The sequence below is a fragment of the Mustela erminea genome, chromosome X (genome assembly GCF_009829155.1).
Source record: "Mustela erminea isolate mMusErm1 chromosome X, mMusErm1.Pri, whole genome shotgun sequence".
NCBI classification, from domain to species: domain Eukaryota; kingdom Metazoa; phylum Chordata; class Mammalia; order Carnivora; family Mustelidae; genus Mustela; species Mustela erminea.
In genome coordinates, this window is record NC_045635.1 from 128,682,203 (window position 1) to 128,698,975 (window position 16,773).

Sequence of the window (16,773 nt, forward strand, 5' to 3'; positions counted from 1 at the left end):
ACTCTTGATTTCCACTCAGGTCACGATCTCAGGGTTGGGGTTAGATTGAGCCCTGTGTTGGGCACCATGCTGGCAGTGGAGCCTCCTTGCGATTCTCTCCCTCTGCCCCTTCCCCTGCTCACTCCTTAAAAAAAGAAAATGAAATAAAATAAGCTGTTTAAAGAGGAACAAAGACTTGGAGTTGTGATTGGAGAGAGGTGTTGGGTCGAGAACGGATGCTACCGGGACAGGCGTGGTGATGCGGGAGAAAGGCGGGGCGACCTTAGGAGTGAGGAGCTCCTCAGAAGAGAGGAGAAACTTGTGACTCTGGCCATGGCAGATGACAAATACTAGAATAGCCTTCTGATTGTAAACAACTAGAATGCAGGCAAAATATTGAAAACAGGCAGTGCCAGACTGTGATCAGAAGGAAACCAAATGCAGCGACCCCAGTGAGCAGCCTGGACTTCGGCCTTAAGGCTCTTTCACATCATGGTGCAGGAAGGGGTCTCCTGAGTTGAACTGTGGCCTCTGTTGTTAGCCCTAACAAGCCAAGAGTGGAGAGAAAAAAAAAAAAAAAAGATCAGAAACATCTGATTAATCCCGAAGAAGTCCAGAAGGGAGGAGAAAAGGCCCGAAGGATAGATGGGAGGAAAACAAATAGCAAGAGGCGGACTTAAAGCCGACGGTCAACAGGCCGATTAAAAGGCAGAGATTATCAGAATGGTTAAAAAAGAAAGAACAAACCACGTGCTGTCTACAGGTGCACTTTAAATAAATACCCAGGCAAGTTCAAAGAACAGAACAGAAAAAAAGTATCGAGAAATCAGTTAAGCATAAGGAAGTGGGAGTGACTACACCCGACAAAGCTGATAGCAAAAGAAGGAACGTTTCCAGAGATGAAGAGGGGTATTTCCTGATAATAAAAGGGTCAGTTTGGGGCGCCTGGGTGGCTCAGCGGGTTAAAGCCTCTGCCTCCGCCTCAGGTCATGATCTCAGGGTCCTGGGATCGAGCCCCGCATCGGGCTCTCTGCTCAGCGGGGAACCTGCTTCCCTTCCTCTCTCTCTGCCTGCCTCTCTGCCTACTTTGTGACCTCTGTCTCTCAAATAAATAAATAAATAAATAAAATCTTTAAAAAATAATTGATAAAAGGGTCAGTTTATCAAGAACAAGTAACGGTGCAGGACGCCTGGGTAGCTCAGTTAGTTAAACGTCTGCCTTCAGCTCAGGTCGTGATCTCCGCGTCCAGGGATGGAGCCCCGCGTCGGGCTCCCCACCCAGTGGGAAGCCTGCTTGTCCCTCCGCCCCTCCCCCTGCTTGCGCTCTCGCCCCCTCTCTCTCAAATAAATAAAATCGTTCAAATGGAAAGAGCACATAACATTCCTAAATGTGAATGCAGCCAACGGAACTTCGAATTAGATGTAGCAAAATCTGACAGAACCCAAAGGAGAAGGACAAATCTACAGTTACATTTGGAGACTTGCTACTGTTCTCTCAGTCGGCCAGAGCAAACTAGGAGAGAAAATGAGTTAGGATACTGAAGACTTGGACACCCCTAGCAACCACCTCGAGCTAATCTACATTTATAGAACACACCACCCAACTGTAGAATGTACGCACTCTTCAAATAAGCATGGAACGTTCACCGACCTAAACCATGTGCTAAGCCATAGACCAAGTCTCAATATTTTTAAGACATGAAATCAGAGTAAATTCTCTGTACTACAATGTAATTAAAAACACCTAAAAGGTGATAGGCAAAATCCCCAAATAATTGGAAATTACGTCCAAGGGGCGCTTGGGTGGCCCAGTGGGTTGAGCGTCTGCCTTCAGCTCAGGTTATGGTCTTAGGGTCCTGGGATCCGGCCCTGCATCGGGCTCTCTGCTCAGCAGGGAGCCTGCTTCCCCAGCTCTCTCTGCCTGACCCTCTGCCTACTTGTGATCTCTCTCTGTCAAATAAATAAATGAAATCTTAAAAAAAAAAAAAATCTCCTTCCCTGGGGCGCCTGGATCGCTAAGTGGGTTAAGCCTCTGCTTTCGGCTCGGGTCATGATCTCGGGGTCCTGGGATCAAGCCCCGCATCAGGGTCTCTGCTCAGTGGGGAGCCTGCTTCCCCCTCTCTCTACCTGCCTCTGTACCTACTTGTGATCTTTCTCTCTGTCAAATAAATAAATAAAATCTTTAAAAAAAAAAAAAAAAAACTCCAGGGACGCCTGGGTGGCTCAGTTGGTTAAGCAGCTGCCTTCAGCTCAGGTCATCATCCCAGCGTCATGGGATCGAGTCCCACATCGGGCTCCTTGCTCCGCAGGGAGCCTGCTTCTCCCTCTGACTCTGCCTGCCACTCTGTCTGCCTGTGCTCGCTCTCGCTCGCTGTCTCTCTGACAAAAAAAAAAAAAAAAAAAAAAAAAAAAAAAAAACTCCTTCCAAAGAAGTCATTGGTTAAAGAATTACAAGGGAAATTAGAGAACATTATGAACTCAATGATAATGACAACAGAACATATCAAAATGCACAGAATGTTCTCAAAGGGAATTTATAGCTTTAAACGCTTATGTTAGAAAAAGATTTATTTACTTTTTTATTTTATGTTTCACGGACCAAGCCATCCAGGTGCCCTGAGAAAAAGGTTTAAAAGAAACGATTTAAGATTACACTTTAAGAAGCTGGAAAGGATGAGTAAGTTAAGCACCAAATAAGTTTTATTACTCCAAAATAAGCACAAGAAAGGAAATAAGAAAAGAGTGGAAATCATCAAGAGAAAATGGAGAAAAGGAGAAAAACTGAGACCAAAACTTGCTTCTTTAGAACGACCAAACAAAACTGATAAGCTTCTATCTATGCTGATCAAGAAACAAAGAAAAGACACAAAACACCAATGCAAGCAATGAGAGGGGCCATCAGTGCAGATCCTGTGAAGGGTGGGTGAACGGGTATTATCAACTCCAGGTCAGCTCAGATACAAGCAAATTCCTTGAAAGACACAATTACTGAAACAGACACAGGAAGAAACAAAATCCGAATGGCCCAGTTATCTGAGGGAATTTAATCTTAAGATTTTATTTTTATGTAATCTCCAGCCCCGACATGGGGCGCACACAGGACCAACGGAGCCAGCCAGGCATCCCTTAAGGAAGTGAACTTGCGAGCTTTCCACAGGGGAAGCTCCAGGTGGAGATGGCTTCATTGGTGAACACTGAGGGACACCAAGCACTCCCGAGCCCTTTTAAGGACACAGGAGAAGGGAAGCCTTTCCAGCTGCTTTTATGCGGGCCCTGGTACCAAAACCAGAGACATGTTACCAAGAAACTGCAGGTCAATGTCCCTCAGGAATACACAGGCAAAAATTCCCAAGAGATACTGGCAGAGGTGAAAGACAGAATGACAGCCATTTCACACCCAGGTCTGAGAACAAGGCAATGACGTCCGTCCTCACCACCTCCACACAACATGGGTTCGAGGCCCTAACCAGCGCAGTTGGCAAGAAAAAGAAGGGAAAGGCATACAGATTGGAGAAGAGGCGAGAAGTACCTTTATTTCTGGAAGAAATGACTGCATACGGAGACTATTCCAAGATGTTTACCCCCAAAATGCCTAGAGTTTGGTCCATTCCTTGATTTCGGTAGCAAAAGATGAAACAAAAACCTGCTGGAGCTACTAACTGAATTTAAGCAAATCTAAGTATTGCGGACACAACTCCATCGCAGGGATCGAGCCTCACATCAGGCTCCCTCTCCGTCCCGTGGCTAGCGAGAAGACAAAATGAAGGGGCACCAGATGGCTCAGTGGCTCGCCTCTGGACTCCTGGTTTGGGCTTAGCTCGTGATCTCGGGGTTGGCAGACAGAGCCTCGAGATGGGCCCACGTGCCGGGCATGGAGCCTGCTTGGGATTTTCTCTCTTCCTCTCCTTCTGCCCCCCACCCCCAACCCAAAGGAAAGAAAATAAAATTAAGGTACCATCTACAATAGCACCAAACCCCACAAAAAGCTGCTGGCAGGGGGAACAAGGGCCCCAGAGGACTTGTTGGGGGCGGGGCAGGGCGGCGGGTCTGACGCTGGGTTGGGCGGGCTGGGAACCCCGACTCGAGCCTCTCAGGGCAACAAACTCCGTGAGCACAGCCAGAGATCGACACGTGAGCTTTTATTCCTCCCGGCCAGCTCACACTTGGGCAGCGCCTGGCTCCGCGGGGCATGTAGTGTGACTGGCGACCGCGGCCGGGAGCCCGGGCCGCTTTCCGAGATGCACAATGCCGTGAGACCGACTCGCTCTTCGGAACGGGAGTCCCATCTTCTTCCTCCCTCTCTGCCTCGCTTCCAACTCCCACCTTCCAGGGGCCTCCCGCTGTCGGGGGAACTCGAGGTTGGGGCCTAGCCCTGAGTGAGACCCAGCCAGTGGGCTCTGGAGCCTGGGCAGGCTTGGCACCCGTCAGTGGGTGTCCCCCGGGGGGGGGCGGGGGCCTGGCCAGCAGGTCATCACATTAGGCTTCGCCCCCGGGTCCCCGGGGCAGCTCGCAGACACGGGCCCGATGAGAGGGGAACCCCAGAACAGACACGCCTCACTTTTCCAAGTTACGAACGGCGGGGAGGGCCCCGGGACCCACAGGCTCTGTTCTACGGAGAGGCCCCTTTCCCCTGGGGCTTCAGCCAAGTCCAGAGAGAAGGGTTAAGGGCCGCCCTGGCCAGCTCCCAGGGGAGCCAGCTCCCTGCTCCACGCTACCGGACCGGCGCCCCCCACCCTGCTCCTCCCGGGCCTGAGCAGCCAGCAGCCCGGGCACAGGCATTCCTCTCGTGCCCCCCCCCCCCCCGCCCCCCTCCTTCGAGAACGGCTTTCCTGGCCCCTGAACGCCTGAGGGCAGGCCTCTGAGAGGCCCCGCCCTGCCAACGGCTGCGGGCAGGGTGGCTCGGAGCCGGCCGGCCGCCCCCCTGCCCTGGAGCAGCTCTCCGCCTGAGGAGGCCCCCCAGCGAGCCCCACCCGCGGGCTGCTGAGGACTCAGGAGCATGAGAACTTCCCGACTATGAGAACTTCGGCTTCCAGGCTTGGGTTATCCGCCGCGTGAGCAGATCAGCTCTGAAACTCGTCACTCTCCTCGGGCCCAGGCCTGCCTTGGGGTCCCACACCTGAGCCTGTGGAAGGAAGGGCCGCCGGTTAGCACACAAGGGCCCAGTGAGCACGCAAGGGCGATGCCCCAGCTGCCAGGAGGCAGGGCCCAGGGCCTTGCTCTCAGCCCGGGGCATCTATGCGATCAGGGGTTCCTGTTCCTGAGCACTTCTTCAAAGGGCACCTGGAAGGGAAAGTACCTGCTGGAGCTTCGCATGTTCTGGAAGCAACTGGAGGGGGGACTGGCACCCTAGGCTAAGGGAAGGTGTTGCTGTCGGGAGGAGGTGAGAAGGCTCCCACAAGGCCTTGTCCCCAAGCGCGGGATAGCCCCGCTGCCCTGGAGCTGTCCCACACCCTCAGGGAACAGACGCTGTGCCGCTCGCCAGTCAGGAGGAAGCGGACCGGGCGGCCCTGGAGTTAGTCCCAGGCTACCTCGGAGGGAGCCGGATGACAGCAGCTGCAGGCTGTCCAGGACCCCGTCCTCGTACAAGGCCAGCTTCCGCACCATCTTCTGTCGGGCCGGGTTGATGATGATCTGCGGCGGCTGCGAGGCCACCGAGCTGCTCAGGAGCGATCCTGGGGCGGAGAGAGCACCGTCTCAGCCGGGGGGCTGCTGTGCCACGGGCCCTGGGAGCTCCTCAGTGCCGCGGCTGGCCTCGCAGCTCTTCCCAGCCCCCAGCTCAACTCCCGGCCCCTTTGGGACAGAAGTCCTCTGTGCCGTGTCTGCAGGAAAGGCCTGGAAGGGGCCGCACTGTTGCCCCGGCTCCCGGATAGGCCGGGAACCTGGCCCTGAACAAAGCCTTCCTTGTTCCTGGCTTTCAGGAAGTGAGCTCCTGGCCTCTTGTCACCCACCTGGAGGTCAAGGCCCAGAGCTTGCTGAGGACAGACTGGGGGTGGGGTGTGGGGACTGTCACCAAGAGAGGCCCCTGGTCCCTCTTCCCGGCACCTGTCCCCAGCTACCTTCCATAGCTGTCAGCTGCAGCCCCGGGCCACTCCCCCAGCTCGACTCCTGGGTCCAGCCAGCCTTCCCCAGGGGTGTCGGGGCCCACGCGGTGGCCTCTTGCCCTGCGCTGCCTGGCCAGGCCGGGTCTGGGGGGCAGCTCGGGGTCAGGCGCCAGGAATGCAAGGCGGCAGACAGGCCGGAAAGACTCTCATCACTCTCCACGGGCTGGTTGGGGCCCTTCTGGAGCCACTCTGGGGCCTGGGCTGGTGCTCCCGAGGGGAGCGCCTGGGGCTCCAGGGGGCTGGCACCACACGGGGCACTGCTGGGCTGGGAAATGTAGGAGTTCTCCTGCGGGGAAGAGGGGCTGCGGCCAGCAGAATCGGGCTCCGGGACGGGTCCTGCCACGACCGCCTGCAGCTTCTCTAGACTCTCATACACCTGTGGGGGGAGAAGGGACTCTCAGGGGGGGACAGGGCCCTGCCCCAGCATGCTGCCGTCCTACCACAGGGCAGCTCTGGGCCACCCGGGGACCTCGGGGCTTTTTATCCACGTCGCAAAGACTGCCAAGAAGTCACTGGCCACTAAAGCGAAGGACTGAGCGTGGCTTTTGTCTGTCTTCTGGAAAGCAAATTCGCGGCCCTACTGCCCTCACACAGGGCCTCCCAGTTGCCCTAGCGTCAGAGGGAAGAAGCGGCGCTCGGGCGGGGGCCAGAGAAAACGCAGGTGCAGTGGCACCAGAGTGCCCCGAAGGGGGCCCAGTAAAAGCCCTCTGCTCCTCTCCATCTCCCAGGTGGGGTCTGGCGAGGGGCTCCAGCCACCCCAAGCAGAACTGAAGAGCGTGCTAAAAACGTCTGGAGACTCTGTCCCCAGGAAGCGGTGTGGCAGGTGCCATGGGCAGCACCCGAAACCTGGGGTTTCTGACAGCCACCCCCTGCCATGGGCAGCCGGTCTCAGTGGCTTTCCCTCCCTACCCCACCTCCTCCCAGGGCTACCTGGGTCATGGGGGGTCTCCTCTTGGCCCGGCGGTGCAGGCAGCAGCAAGCCAGGTGGCCCAGGGCCAGCCCGAGCTCGGGCGGGCATGGGCCAGGCCTGGGGTCCAGGTGCTTCTTACAGATCTGGGCGGCAATGGGGGCAGCCCAGGCATCTGTGGCCAGACCCGCTTGCACTGTGGTCCGGGTGCTTTTCAGAGTCACCCCGGCCTCCTCAGCCTCTTCTTCAACGAGGTCCTTCTGTGGGACAGATCCTATGAGCTCAGCTATCCCTGGGTGCGCATGCCTCCAGCCCTCTTCCCCAGGCTCTCATCGCTGACTCCTGTGGTCCTTTCTGAGATTGATGAAGCACCCACCGTGTGCCCAGCTTTGCCCCAGGCCCCTGGGAGCCAGTGGTAGCGCGCCCCGGGGCCCACCTTCGGAGAGCTGAATTCTCGGTGCGGCAGAGACACCAACAAGCCTCTAAGGCAACGGGAAAGCCCAACAGACGGGCCACGGGGCTTCTGACTGGGGCCTGAGCAAGTGGTCACTTGGGAGCTGGGATCTGAAGGCACAAACCAGCCAGAGGTCAGAGCCAAAGAGGACAGGGAGCACCCCGCAGAGAGGTCCCCACGGGCGCGAATGAGGCTGGAGGCCAGGCTGGCTTTTGAGATGGAAGGAGGAAGCACCTGGTCAGGGGCGGCCTCTCAGGCAGAAGGAAAGGCTCAAACCAAGGCCCTGGGGCAGGCAGTGGGGAGCCGGCTGAGTCTGGGGGACAGAGAGAAGGCTGGTGGCGGCAGGACCTGGGGGGTAGTGGCCACATTAAGGGACTGGGCCTTCCTCCCAAGCACAGTGGGAGAGCGGATGGGCTGCCACGATCTCGTTTTGTTTCGGAGACATCGCTTTGGCCACGGCATGGAGAAGAAATGGGAAGGACGCAAAGAAGCCCAAAGACGGACCCCGAGGGGCCCGGCCCGCCGCCCTGGGGCAGCTACGGCGAGAGCGGCCGAGCTGGCTCAGCTCCACACGCGGGACGCGCAGACGGACGCAGACGGACGCAGACAGACGCAGACGGCCACCGGCTGGCTCCCCGATTCCAGCCCAGAGCCCCCGAGACACTCCCGGACACCACAGCCCCGAGCCGGGGAGGGAGCAGAAGACGGGCGCGCGCGTGGACCGCAGGGAGCCGGTGCTGTACGCCGCGCTCCTGGCACGCGCCCAGGGTCTGTCCGCAAGTGGCCGAGCGGGCCCAGCGCGGAGCACCATCAGGCTGGGACTAGAGCCCGCGCCACCTCGGCCCACAGAGAGGCAGACAGAAGCGACGGGGTGGGGGTAGCCCCATTTCCCCCCCACAGCCTCTCCCAGGGCCCTGTGTTCTGTTTGCCACTGCAGCTTCTGGTCCCGGAGCCCCGGGATGGCCCTGCTGGGATGGCCCCTTCCCCGCTCCCAGCCCAGGTGGGTTCTGGAAAGGCCCCAGCGTCTGCAGCAGACAGACAGGTTTTTCCTCAGCAAGGTCAAGGGAAGCTGCTTGGAGCCCTGCCTACTTTCATAGATGAGTCAGCAGTAGCCGAGGCTGGCTTCTGTGGGGCACTGATTCCAGATCATTCCACCCTCCAGGGCTGCACCTGTTGGTTATCGGGAGTAGCGCTTCCCTGCCTCCCTCCCTGCTTCTCTCCCTCCTCCCACCCTGCCTGCCTGCCTGCCTGCCTCCCTCTCCCCTCTGCCTCCCTGCCTCGCTCCCCACTCCCACCCCCTCTCCCTGCCTGCCTCCCTCTCCAGTCCCTGCCCCACCTCAGGACGCTCACCAGGTACTTGGTCCGGGCACCATGCGTCCTCACGGCCCTCTGGCCAGCCAGGGTCTCCAGCACTACCTGGGGAGGGCAGGACAGAGGGTGTGGCAGTGGCTTCCGGGGCCGCAGCAGGGAGGGCCCCGTGCGGTGGGGCTTGTGGGCTGGTCGGGGCAGCCAGGCCCGAAGAGGCCACCGAGGCTGATGGGCACAGCCCTCGGACGGGCAGATCAGGACAGCGGTTTGGAGGGCTCACGTGAGGAAAAGGATTGCAAAACTGCAAACGGGAAACGAGATGCAGGCAGTGCCCCACGGGGCGGGAGGGCCGTGTCAGGGACAGAGGGGCCCCGGAGCCAAGGCTCCTGTCAGCTTGCTGCCGGGTTGGCCTCTGGTCCGCTACGGAATGATCCAGGCCCTCCTGTCTTTGCGTGGCCGAGGAAAGGGGCCAGGCGCTCACCACGCCAAAGCTGAAGGTATCCGTGTCCACGGCCAGCCTCCCCGTCTTGACATAGTCCTCGGGCAGGTAAGCCAGGGTGCCACGCACAGTCTGCGTCCGGGCCACTGTGCTGCTCTGGCCGGGACTGGCCCCCGCAAAGCGGCTGAGGCGGGCCAGGCCGAAGTCTCCCAGTTTGGGCATCAGTCTCTCATCCAGGAGGACGTTGGAACTTGGGGAGGGAAGGAGGGTCAGGTCAGTCCCGGCCAGCTCCGCAGCCCGTGCTTGCTGGGCCCCGACAGCACCGGACTCGGGGTGGCCCAGCTAATGGGGGGCTCCCTCACACGGTTCAGTCCCTGCTCGATGAGGGGTGGGACGCCCATCCTTGACCTCTGCTTCCACACCTGTCCCACTGCAGGTGCTCGGTGACCCAGGGCCCCCAGCTCTGCTGTCCCAGGCCTCAGGGTTCCACCCCCTCCCTCACCTCGGCCTCCAGCGGGAGAGGGCGGGCCTGCTCTCATGGGAGACACCCAGAGCAGGGCTCCTTGGGACTCAGAGGGCAAGGGTCTCTGCTGCCTGCTGGCAGAAGGTTTGGGAACATCATTCCCTCGCCACAGCCTCCATCCTCACGGCGCTCAGAGGCCCCGAGGGCCTGGCTTTGTCTCCTCCTCACCTCTTGATGTCCCCGTGGATGAGACTGGGGCTGTCCTGATGTAAGAACTGAATGGCGCGTGCTGTGCCCAGAAGGATGTCCAGTCGCTGAGGCCAGGAGAGTGGGGGGCAGGCCTGGGCCGAGAGCGGCAGAGGAAGCAAAGGGCACAGGAGAGGCTGTGAGGCCGCGGTTCCTTGACTCGCACCCCCTCCACCTGTCACCGTGGCTTCTACACAAGCCGCTTCGATCTCTGGCTCTGTTTCCTCTTCTGGGAAACAAGGAGTCAAGTCTGCAGGAGCCGCTTCCCCAGGATGCGGGCCCCGAGCTACTGCGCTGCTCTGTAGGAACGAGCACTACGTTTCCCGGAGGCACCAGGACTCGGGGCGCTCCTCCTTCTCCCTGGGGCGACCGGGATGGTGTTAGAGGCATTCTCCCCGGCTCCCCCCGGCATAGCATGCTTGCCCCAAGAGCTGAAATGCCCTGCGTACCGCTGCCGGCCCTCATGGCTTGCAGACGCGTGGCCAGAGGAAGGTCAGCTTCAGGTCCAGACAGGGGCGGCTCACTGGCCACTGCCCCCCGTCCTCGAGGGCCACGCTGACAAGACCCCCCCAGCTACTCTGCTCGTAAAATGAAGGGGCATGAATCGGGGCCCTGAGTCCATAACCCCCTTGTCAGAGGCAGCACGACCCAGGCTCCCAGGCCCGCGGGAACGGCCCAGGGGAGAGCACGGGAAGGGTGCCAGGTGAAACGGGCGGCCCGCCTCGGGTCCAAGCCTGGGGCCCGGCCCCTGCCCGCTGGCAGGATCAGCTCACAGGGCCCGAGAGCCCAGGCCACGCACCCTGCTTCAGCCAGGCGCTGAGAGTGCTGTGGGCCCCGGGAAGGGGGCCCGGCCATGGACGGCTACCTGGAAGTGGAGGCGGTCTTCCAGGGAGCCGTTGGGCAAGAAGCCATAGACGAGGCAGTAGAAGCCACTCTGAGCACAGTAACCAGCAAAGTCCACGATGTTGGGGTGACGGAACCTGCTTGGAAAAGCAGGACCTGAGCACTCTGGCCCCCAGCTTCCGCCATGCTTTCCAGCTGGTTGTGGGGGTGGGCCGGGCCTGGTGGGCTCTGGGGCCCTGACCCGGTTCTCCCTCCGCCCCTAGCCAGGAGGGGTGCCCCAGACTCACCGGGACAGCTGCTCCACTTCCGTCAGGAAGCTCTGCTCCACTGTGATCCACGGCAGGTCCGCCCCCTGCAGCCCCCAGGGCAAACGAGGCCGGAGAGGCAGCATGAAGCTCCGGGAGCCAAGGCCTGGTGGCCACTCTCACTGGCACCTGCCCCGGGCCCAGAACCACCAAGGGGCTGGGAACCTTCAACCGGGCACTCAGAGGGCTGAAGGAGGTACGTGGGGAAGCAGAGGAGAAGAACCAGAAAGGGAGGGTCTGTCAATGACCTGCCAGGGCCTTCGCGGGGAAGGTACACCCACCTCCTTTAGCCTCTTCACGGCGTACGGCGTGTTCCTCATCACCGCCCGGTACACACACCCGAAGCCACCCTCTCCGATCTTCAGCTCCTCTGAGAAGTTGTGGGTGCCCTGGGAGATCTCACTGAGGGGCCAGCAAAACGGAGAGGCCTGGGCTCCCTGCAGGGGGGACACTGGGCTCTCCGGGTTAGGCTGTGGGCAGAGATCCTGGATCAGGTGAGGTCCTCTGTTTTCCCTGCGGTCTTAAAGTCACAAGCGCCCCCCAGCCCAGCTGCCTCCTGGCTGGCCCTGTTAGGCTGGCTGGGGTACCCACAGGCTACACTGTTTTGCTCCTTGTCTTGAATCTTTCCCTGGGGGCAGGACCCACCTACCTTGGTGGAGGAAGGGGCTGGGTATGGTGGTGGTGGTTGCTGGTGGGAGGCAGGGCTTGGGACAGGACCGAGCTCAGCCCCAGAATGGGTCTGGGAGCCTGGAAAAGCTTCATAAAGTTACCAGTGAGAGGCAGGCACAGAGAATGGTCAAGGTGGCCCTTTCCAAAGGTCCATCAAGGCCGACACCCAGGCCCTCTTACCTGGGGAGGGGACTGTGGCGGCTGACGTCGACAACTTCCGGGGGCGGGGGACCTTGGCCTCACAGGGTGCAGGGGGGCTGCTGGGCCTCGGGGTGCTGGTGCTGGGGGGCAGGAGAGGGGCAGGAGGGTGCCCTGGGACACAGGGGAAGAGAAGGGCGGTTAGGGCCAGGCGGCGGTGTGGGGGGGGGAGAGTGGGGGAGGGAGGGGCCCCGTGGCAAGCTCCGGCCCCAGACCGGGGTCCCGGGGTTCCCGGGGGCCGCGCGCTCACAGGCCGTGATGATATCCCGAGCGCGGAGCAACTGCAGGTGCGTGAGGATGCTCACGAGGTCGGCCACGCGGGCGTTGCGGTTGATCCAGGGCCAAAGGACGCTGGCCGTGCGCTGTCCGGAGCGCTCACACAGCCGCAGCTCCGTCTGGTCGCGCACGATCAGGGCGGCTGCGGGCCGGGAGGCGTCAGGTCTGGGCGCTCGGGACCAGTGCGCCCCTCCCCCGTCCCAGCGTCTGCCCGCCCGCCGCCACCCACCGAACTGGCACCAGTCGGCGGGCTCCAGGGCGTCCATCACTTTGTAGAAGCGGCACATGACCCAGGGAGGCACCTCGTACAAGAAGTGCTGGGTGCCAGGGGCCGCGGGGTCTCCCGGCCCCGGCCCACCGGCCATGGCCGCCGCCGCCGCAGGGCCAGGGCCTCTCGGGGCCTCTCCGGGCCTCTGGAGGCCGCGGCGGGCGCGGGCCTTGGCCGGCCGGGTCCGCGGACACTGACTCACTTCCCCTTTAAGCCGGCCTCGTGCAGCGCCCCGCGAGACGGAAGGGGCGGGGCCCGGGGCCGCCGCCATCTTGCCCTCGGCGGCCGCCGTTTTCCCCCCAGACCCTCGGCCGCACGGGGGCGCCGCGCGCGGTCTCTCCCCGCGAAGGCCGCGCCCCTCGGTCCGGTTGGGCGGCGAGGCGGGCTTCTCGGAGGAGGGGCCGCCTGAGCGGGACTCTGAAGGGTGGAGGAGCGTGGTTCTGAGCACCGGGGCAAAGGGCATGGCCAGGGCCGGGGCGTTCTGGAAAGGGCTCGAGCCAGGCCCGGCGGGCGCCCTGGGCGGCCTCCTTATAAACTCTCGGGCTTCTTTCGGGAGGCAGCGGACATTGTCAGAGATCCCGGGCAGGGTCAGGCGTGGGTCACGGCCGCGTCCTGTCCCTGTCGGCTGGCCCTGAGGCCGGGTGCAGGGAGAACCATCGGGAAGCTGGTACGGCGGGCTGCCCCGGCTCAGAGCGCTGTTGGCCGCCGCCTCCGCCCCCCGCATCGCATCTTTTCCACCCCAGGCCCCTGCTCCAGCAAGTATCGGCGCTTTGCGGTGTTTGCAACGTTTCCTTCTTTGGTGCCTTCTTCCCACGAGCGCATAAAACGGGTTTACGTCTCTTGAAGACAGGCCTTCGGCTTCTCTGCTTCCTCCCTCCCGCGCCGTGCTTCCGGCTCCGGGGGCCCTCCCCGCCCGTGAGGACAGCGGGCTCCGGCCTCTCGGGCGCCGCGTGCGCTCCTAGCCTGTCTGACGCCCTCTTGGCCACCCGCAGCGCCCGGGCCGGCGCTCCTCCATTCCCACAGCCCCGTTACCTGGCCGTCTCCCCCAACGTCTCTGGAGTCCATCCTTCCCCCAGCCCACTGCTCCCACGACTCCCTCCTCCCCTGAGGACCCCCGGGAAGAACCCACCGAGCAGCCACAGGACCTTCGTCTTCCGTTTGTCCAGTCGGACGAGCGCTTGCATGGCAACGGGTCTCCTTCACTCACCACCCGCCCCCTCCATCCTGGCCCCAGAGGGCTCCCCTTCGGGAAGGCTGTCTTCTCAAGCTGGGCCTCCACGGGAGCCTCTCTCCCCAGAAGCCAGAGCCATGGCCGGTCCCACCCTGGCCCCAGCGGCTTCGCGCGGGGACGGCCTTGACGGAGACCGCGGACTCGGGCTTGGGCAGGGAGCACGCTCGCACGCCCGCAGCTCTAGCGGGGCCGCGCCTCTGTCCTCTCTCCCTGCGGGACAGCAGCTCCCAAGACGGGCCTGGCACGCGACACATGCCCAATACACATGGGTCGAATGCCAACCCTTTGTTTTAACCTTCAAAGCCAGGACGTTCGAGTGCACCTTCTAGCGGCTGTGCCCGCATTTGTTTTCCTGTGATGCTGGCCTCTGAGCGGTTGTTCCTTCTGCCTGCTGGGAACAGCTGTGGCTGGGCAGGCAGCTCCTGAGTGCCACGTTGGCAAAAGGTCTGCAAACCCTACAGTGATGACAGCGCCCCCTCTGGGCAAGGGGCCTGGTGAGCAGAGGCCACGGGAAGGTGTCAGGTTAGAGGTCCAGTGGCCGGAGCTTGGGGCCAGACAGCCAAAAGCACCTGGACAGAGGGGGCACCCTGCCACTGCCCCCTGGAGCGGGGCACTTGTGTGGCTGTGCAGGGTGGCCGCGGCGCGCTGGCCTCCGGCCCTGGGGCTCGGCGGCCAAGCCTGTGCCAGGTCCTTCCCAGCCTGCCACCCCAGAGCTCCCCATCACACGCGGCAGCAGTGTGCCTACGAAGGTAGCCTTGGAAGCCAAGGGGAGGCAGTGAGGGTGTGGAGCAGGCTGGTCTCGCCTCCCAAGGCAGTCCTGAGAGCGGCTGGTGGTGTTCAGGGACAGCCGGACGGAATCCGGAAACACAGCAGCAGGCTGTCCTGTGAGCTGATAATGAAAGCCCAGACCTTGAGTCACTTTCACAGAGAGATTTATCGAGAATGCTAACAGCACAGGATACAGTACTTCCCAACAAAAGGTGCAAACGCGTCACTTAGAAAGGCATGCTGAGTATTCTTTGCTTTCACACGTATTAAAAAACTTACAAAAATAAAATAAAACTGCGTGCTGCCCATCTTTTCAAATAGTAAAAGAACCTTATGAAAAAAATCACTTGATTTTACAACAAAAGACACAAACGGACATTTTTATGTAAATTTATAAGGCAAACTCTTTATATAATAAATAGGTTACAGGGATTCAGTGGGGGGGTGTTTTTGAAACGTATACAGGTACATTCAGACAGGTTTACTGAAATGGTACAAATTTCCTTAATAAATTGCCTTTTGTTTTTAAATATATCAGTGCTTTCAGTCATTTGGCTATACACAAAGAACCTTTTTTTGAACACTACAAAAAAGCAATCAATATTTTTTGTTTTTAAAACGACCTACTTATTTTCTAAAGTAATTGTCCCAAAACACAAGAACTGAAGGTGAATGTGATGGAGGGCTTTGGAGCCATCTCTATCCAAGTCTGTCCTCGGCTGCTCCCTACCCCACACACACCTCTCTCCCACCCTCACCGGGCTTCCGAGCTAGAGCCCCTCTGTCTAGGGTGGCCAGTGTCCCTGTGACTCGGGGGGGGGGGCAGCCACCTTGCCTGGTCCTTCCTGATACTAAACCCATGTGCAAATAGTCATGAGAGTCAGCACTGTCTTCGCCTTGGCGGGGGGGCCTGGGTGCTAAGGGAGCACACATCTGTCCCTGTTCCGTGAGCCCAAAACAATGTCTGGTGGGGGTAATGGCTTTTCTCAGAAGGATCTGCTTTGGCCAGGGGAAGGGAAGTGGGGTTTCTCATGTCCAAATTGTGCTGGGGATCAGATGGCAGCAAAGAGAGTGCACCCCTCCACCACTGTCCCGTCACCCAGGACGGTGAAGAATCTAGAGGTCACGTTACTGTTGTGTACTCTGGGACTGGGTGGGATGTGATGGGGGGTTGTCCTGAACGGTACCGCCCACCACCTGGCCCGTCCAGGAGGAGCTGTGTCAGGTGGAGAATGGCCCATCGGTCCTGTCAACATACACCGGACCTGTGGCCACAGCGGAGGTCTCCAGGTAGACGGCCACCTGTATCCTGAGCTCTGCTCCTCAGGCCTGCCCTATGCCTCTCCCACTGAGGCAAGGTCGGCTCTGTCACACCCCTCCTGTCTCCCTTTGAAGGAACATCAACCTCGTCTGTCCTTAAAAATAATGATGATGCTAATAATCTCGGGGGTTGGGGGAAAGGCAACAGAATCCACTGGGTGGAACAAAACCTGGTTTTGCTCTGACTTTGAAAATGGCAACACATCAGCTGTTTGGTCCGTTGGCTTAGGCTTAATTACTTCGGGTGGCATCTGGCTGCTCGGGGCCGGGGTCACCTCTTCGGATCTCCCCTCCTGCGGAAGAAGGACAGCCCCTCTCATCTTGGTCACCATCCCCTCCCTCCAAATTCTTTTGTTTGTAAAGAAAAGGTGTCTAGAAGCATTTGTCTCTGGAACAATTACTTTAAACATGGTTACAATACAGACTTCAGTTCAAACACAGAAGAGATTTACTTAGCAAATTTCCTTTCACCCACCAAAATTACACAAATATAAGCCTCAACACCACAGTTCAGAGGACCAGTAGAGAGAACCTCATGTCTGGAACACAAAAGGAGAAATAAAAGCCAAACCAAACCCAAACAGAAAAGCCCGGAAGAAACGATGGGAGGACGAGGGAGGAGAGGAGGGCAAACACGTGTACAGACACAGCACACGCCACAGTGTCCGGGTACACGGAGCCCAGCGCGACGAGAGGGCTCGGCACACACTGAGTAACAGTCCTGGTGATATTTGGTCAAATATTCAGCAACTACTGACTCTGGAGCGGCCGCTATTGATTGAAGCAGTGACAAATCGAACGGAAAAGGAGGCCTTGGTAGCAAGGGAAGGAGCAGGCTTCAAGTTCTGCAAGCCTTTTGCACTCCACCGTCCAGCTCCCCAGAAACACTCAACTGGGTGGGCCCTGCTCCGTCCAGGCGGGCAGGAGGTCACCGGGTGAGGCTAAGTTGGGCGCCGATTTCGGATCTCAGTCAGAGAGCGCACCCGTGGACACATGCG

The 16,773-nt window shown here is 59.8% G+C and overlaps 1 protein-coding gene and 1 long non-coding RNA gene across 5 annotated transcripts; one reads left to right on the forward strand and one right to left on the reverse strand.

Annotated features, from left to right (window-relative positions):
- Positions 1-2,589: 2,589 nt before the first annotated feature.
- On the forward strand, positions 2,590-10,424 carry LOC116583443. The gene is made up of 3 exons (XR_004282727.1): positions 2,590-2,656; positions 9,132-9,137; positions 10,411-10,424. It is a non-coding gene; the product is annotated as an uncharacterized LOC116583443 (long non-coding RNA).
- IRAK1 (interleukin 1 receptor associated kinase 1) lies at positions 3,487-12,675 on the reverse strand. 4 transcript variants are annotated; one of them, XM_032331533.1, is made up of 14 exons: positions 12,418-12,674; positions 12,163-12,330; positions 11,895-12,026; positions 11,695-11,801; positions 11,327-11,515; positions 11,028-11,092; positions 10,764-10,877; positions 9,880-9,999; positions 9,231-9,438; positions 8,792-8,857; positions 7,011-7,247; positions 6,036-6,456; positions 5,508-5,651; positions 3,487-5,101 (listed from the first exon to the last, which is right to left on the reverse strand). In XM_032331533.1, the coding sequence occupies exons 1-14, from the start codon at positions 12,551-12,553 to the stop codon at positions 5,040-5,042; spliced, it is 2,169 nt and encodes a 722-aa protein (XP_032187424.1). In that variant the 5' UTR covers positions 12,554-12,674; the 3' UTR covers positions 3,487-5,039. The 4 variants fall into 4 exon arrangements, with proteins under 4 accessions (XP_032187424.1, XP_032187426.1, XP_032187423.1 ...); XM_032331535.1 differs by lacking the exon at positions 7,011-7,247; XM_032331532.1 differs by having other exon boundaries at positions 12,163-12,674.
- Positions 12,676-16,773: the final 4,098 nt, after the last annotated feature.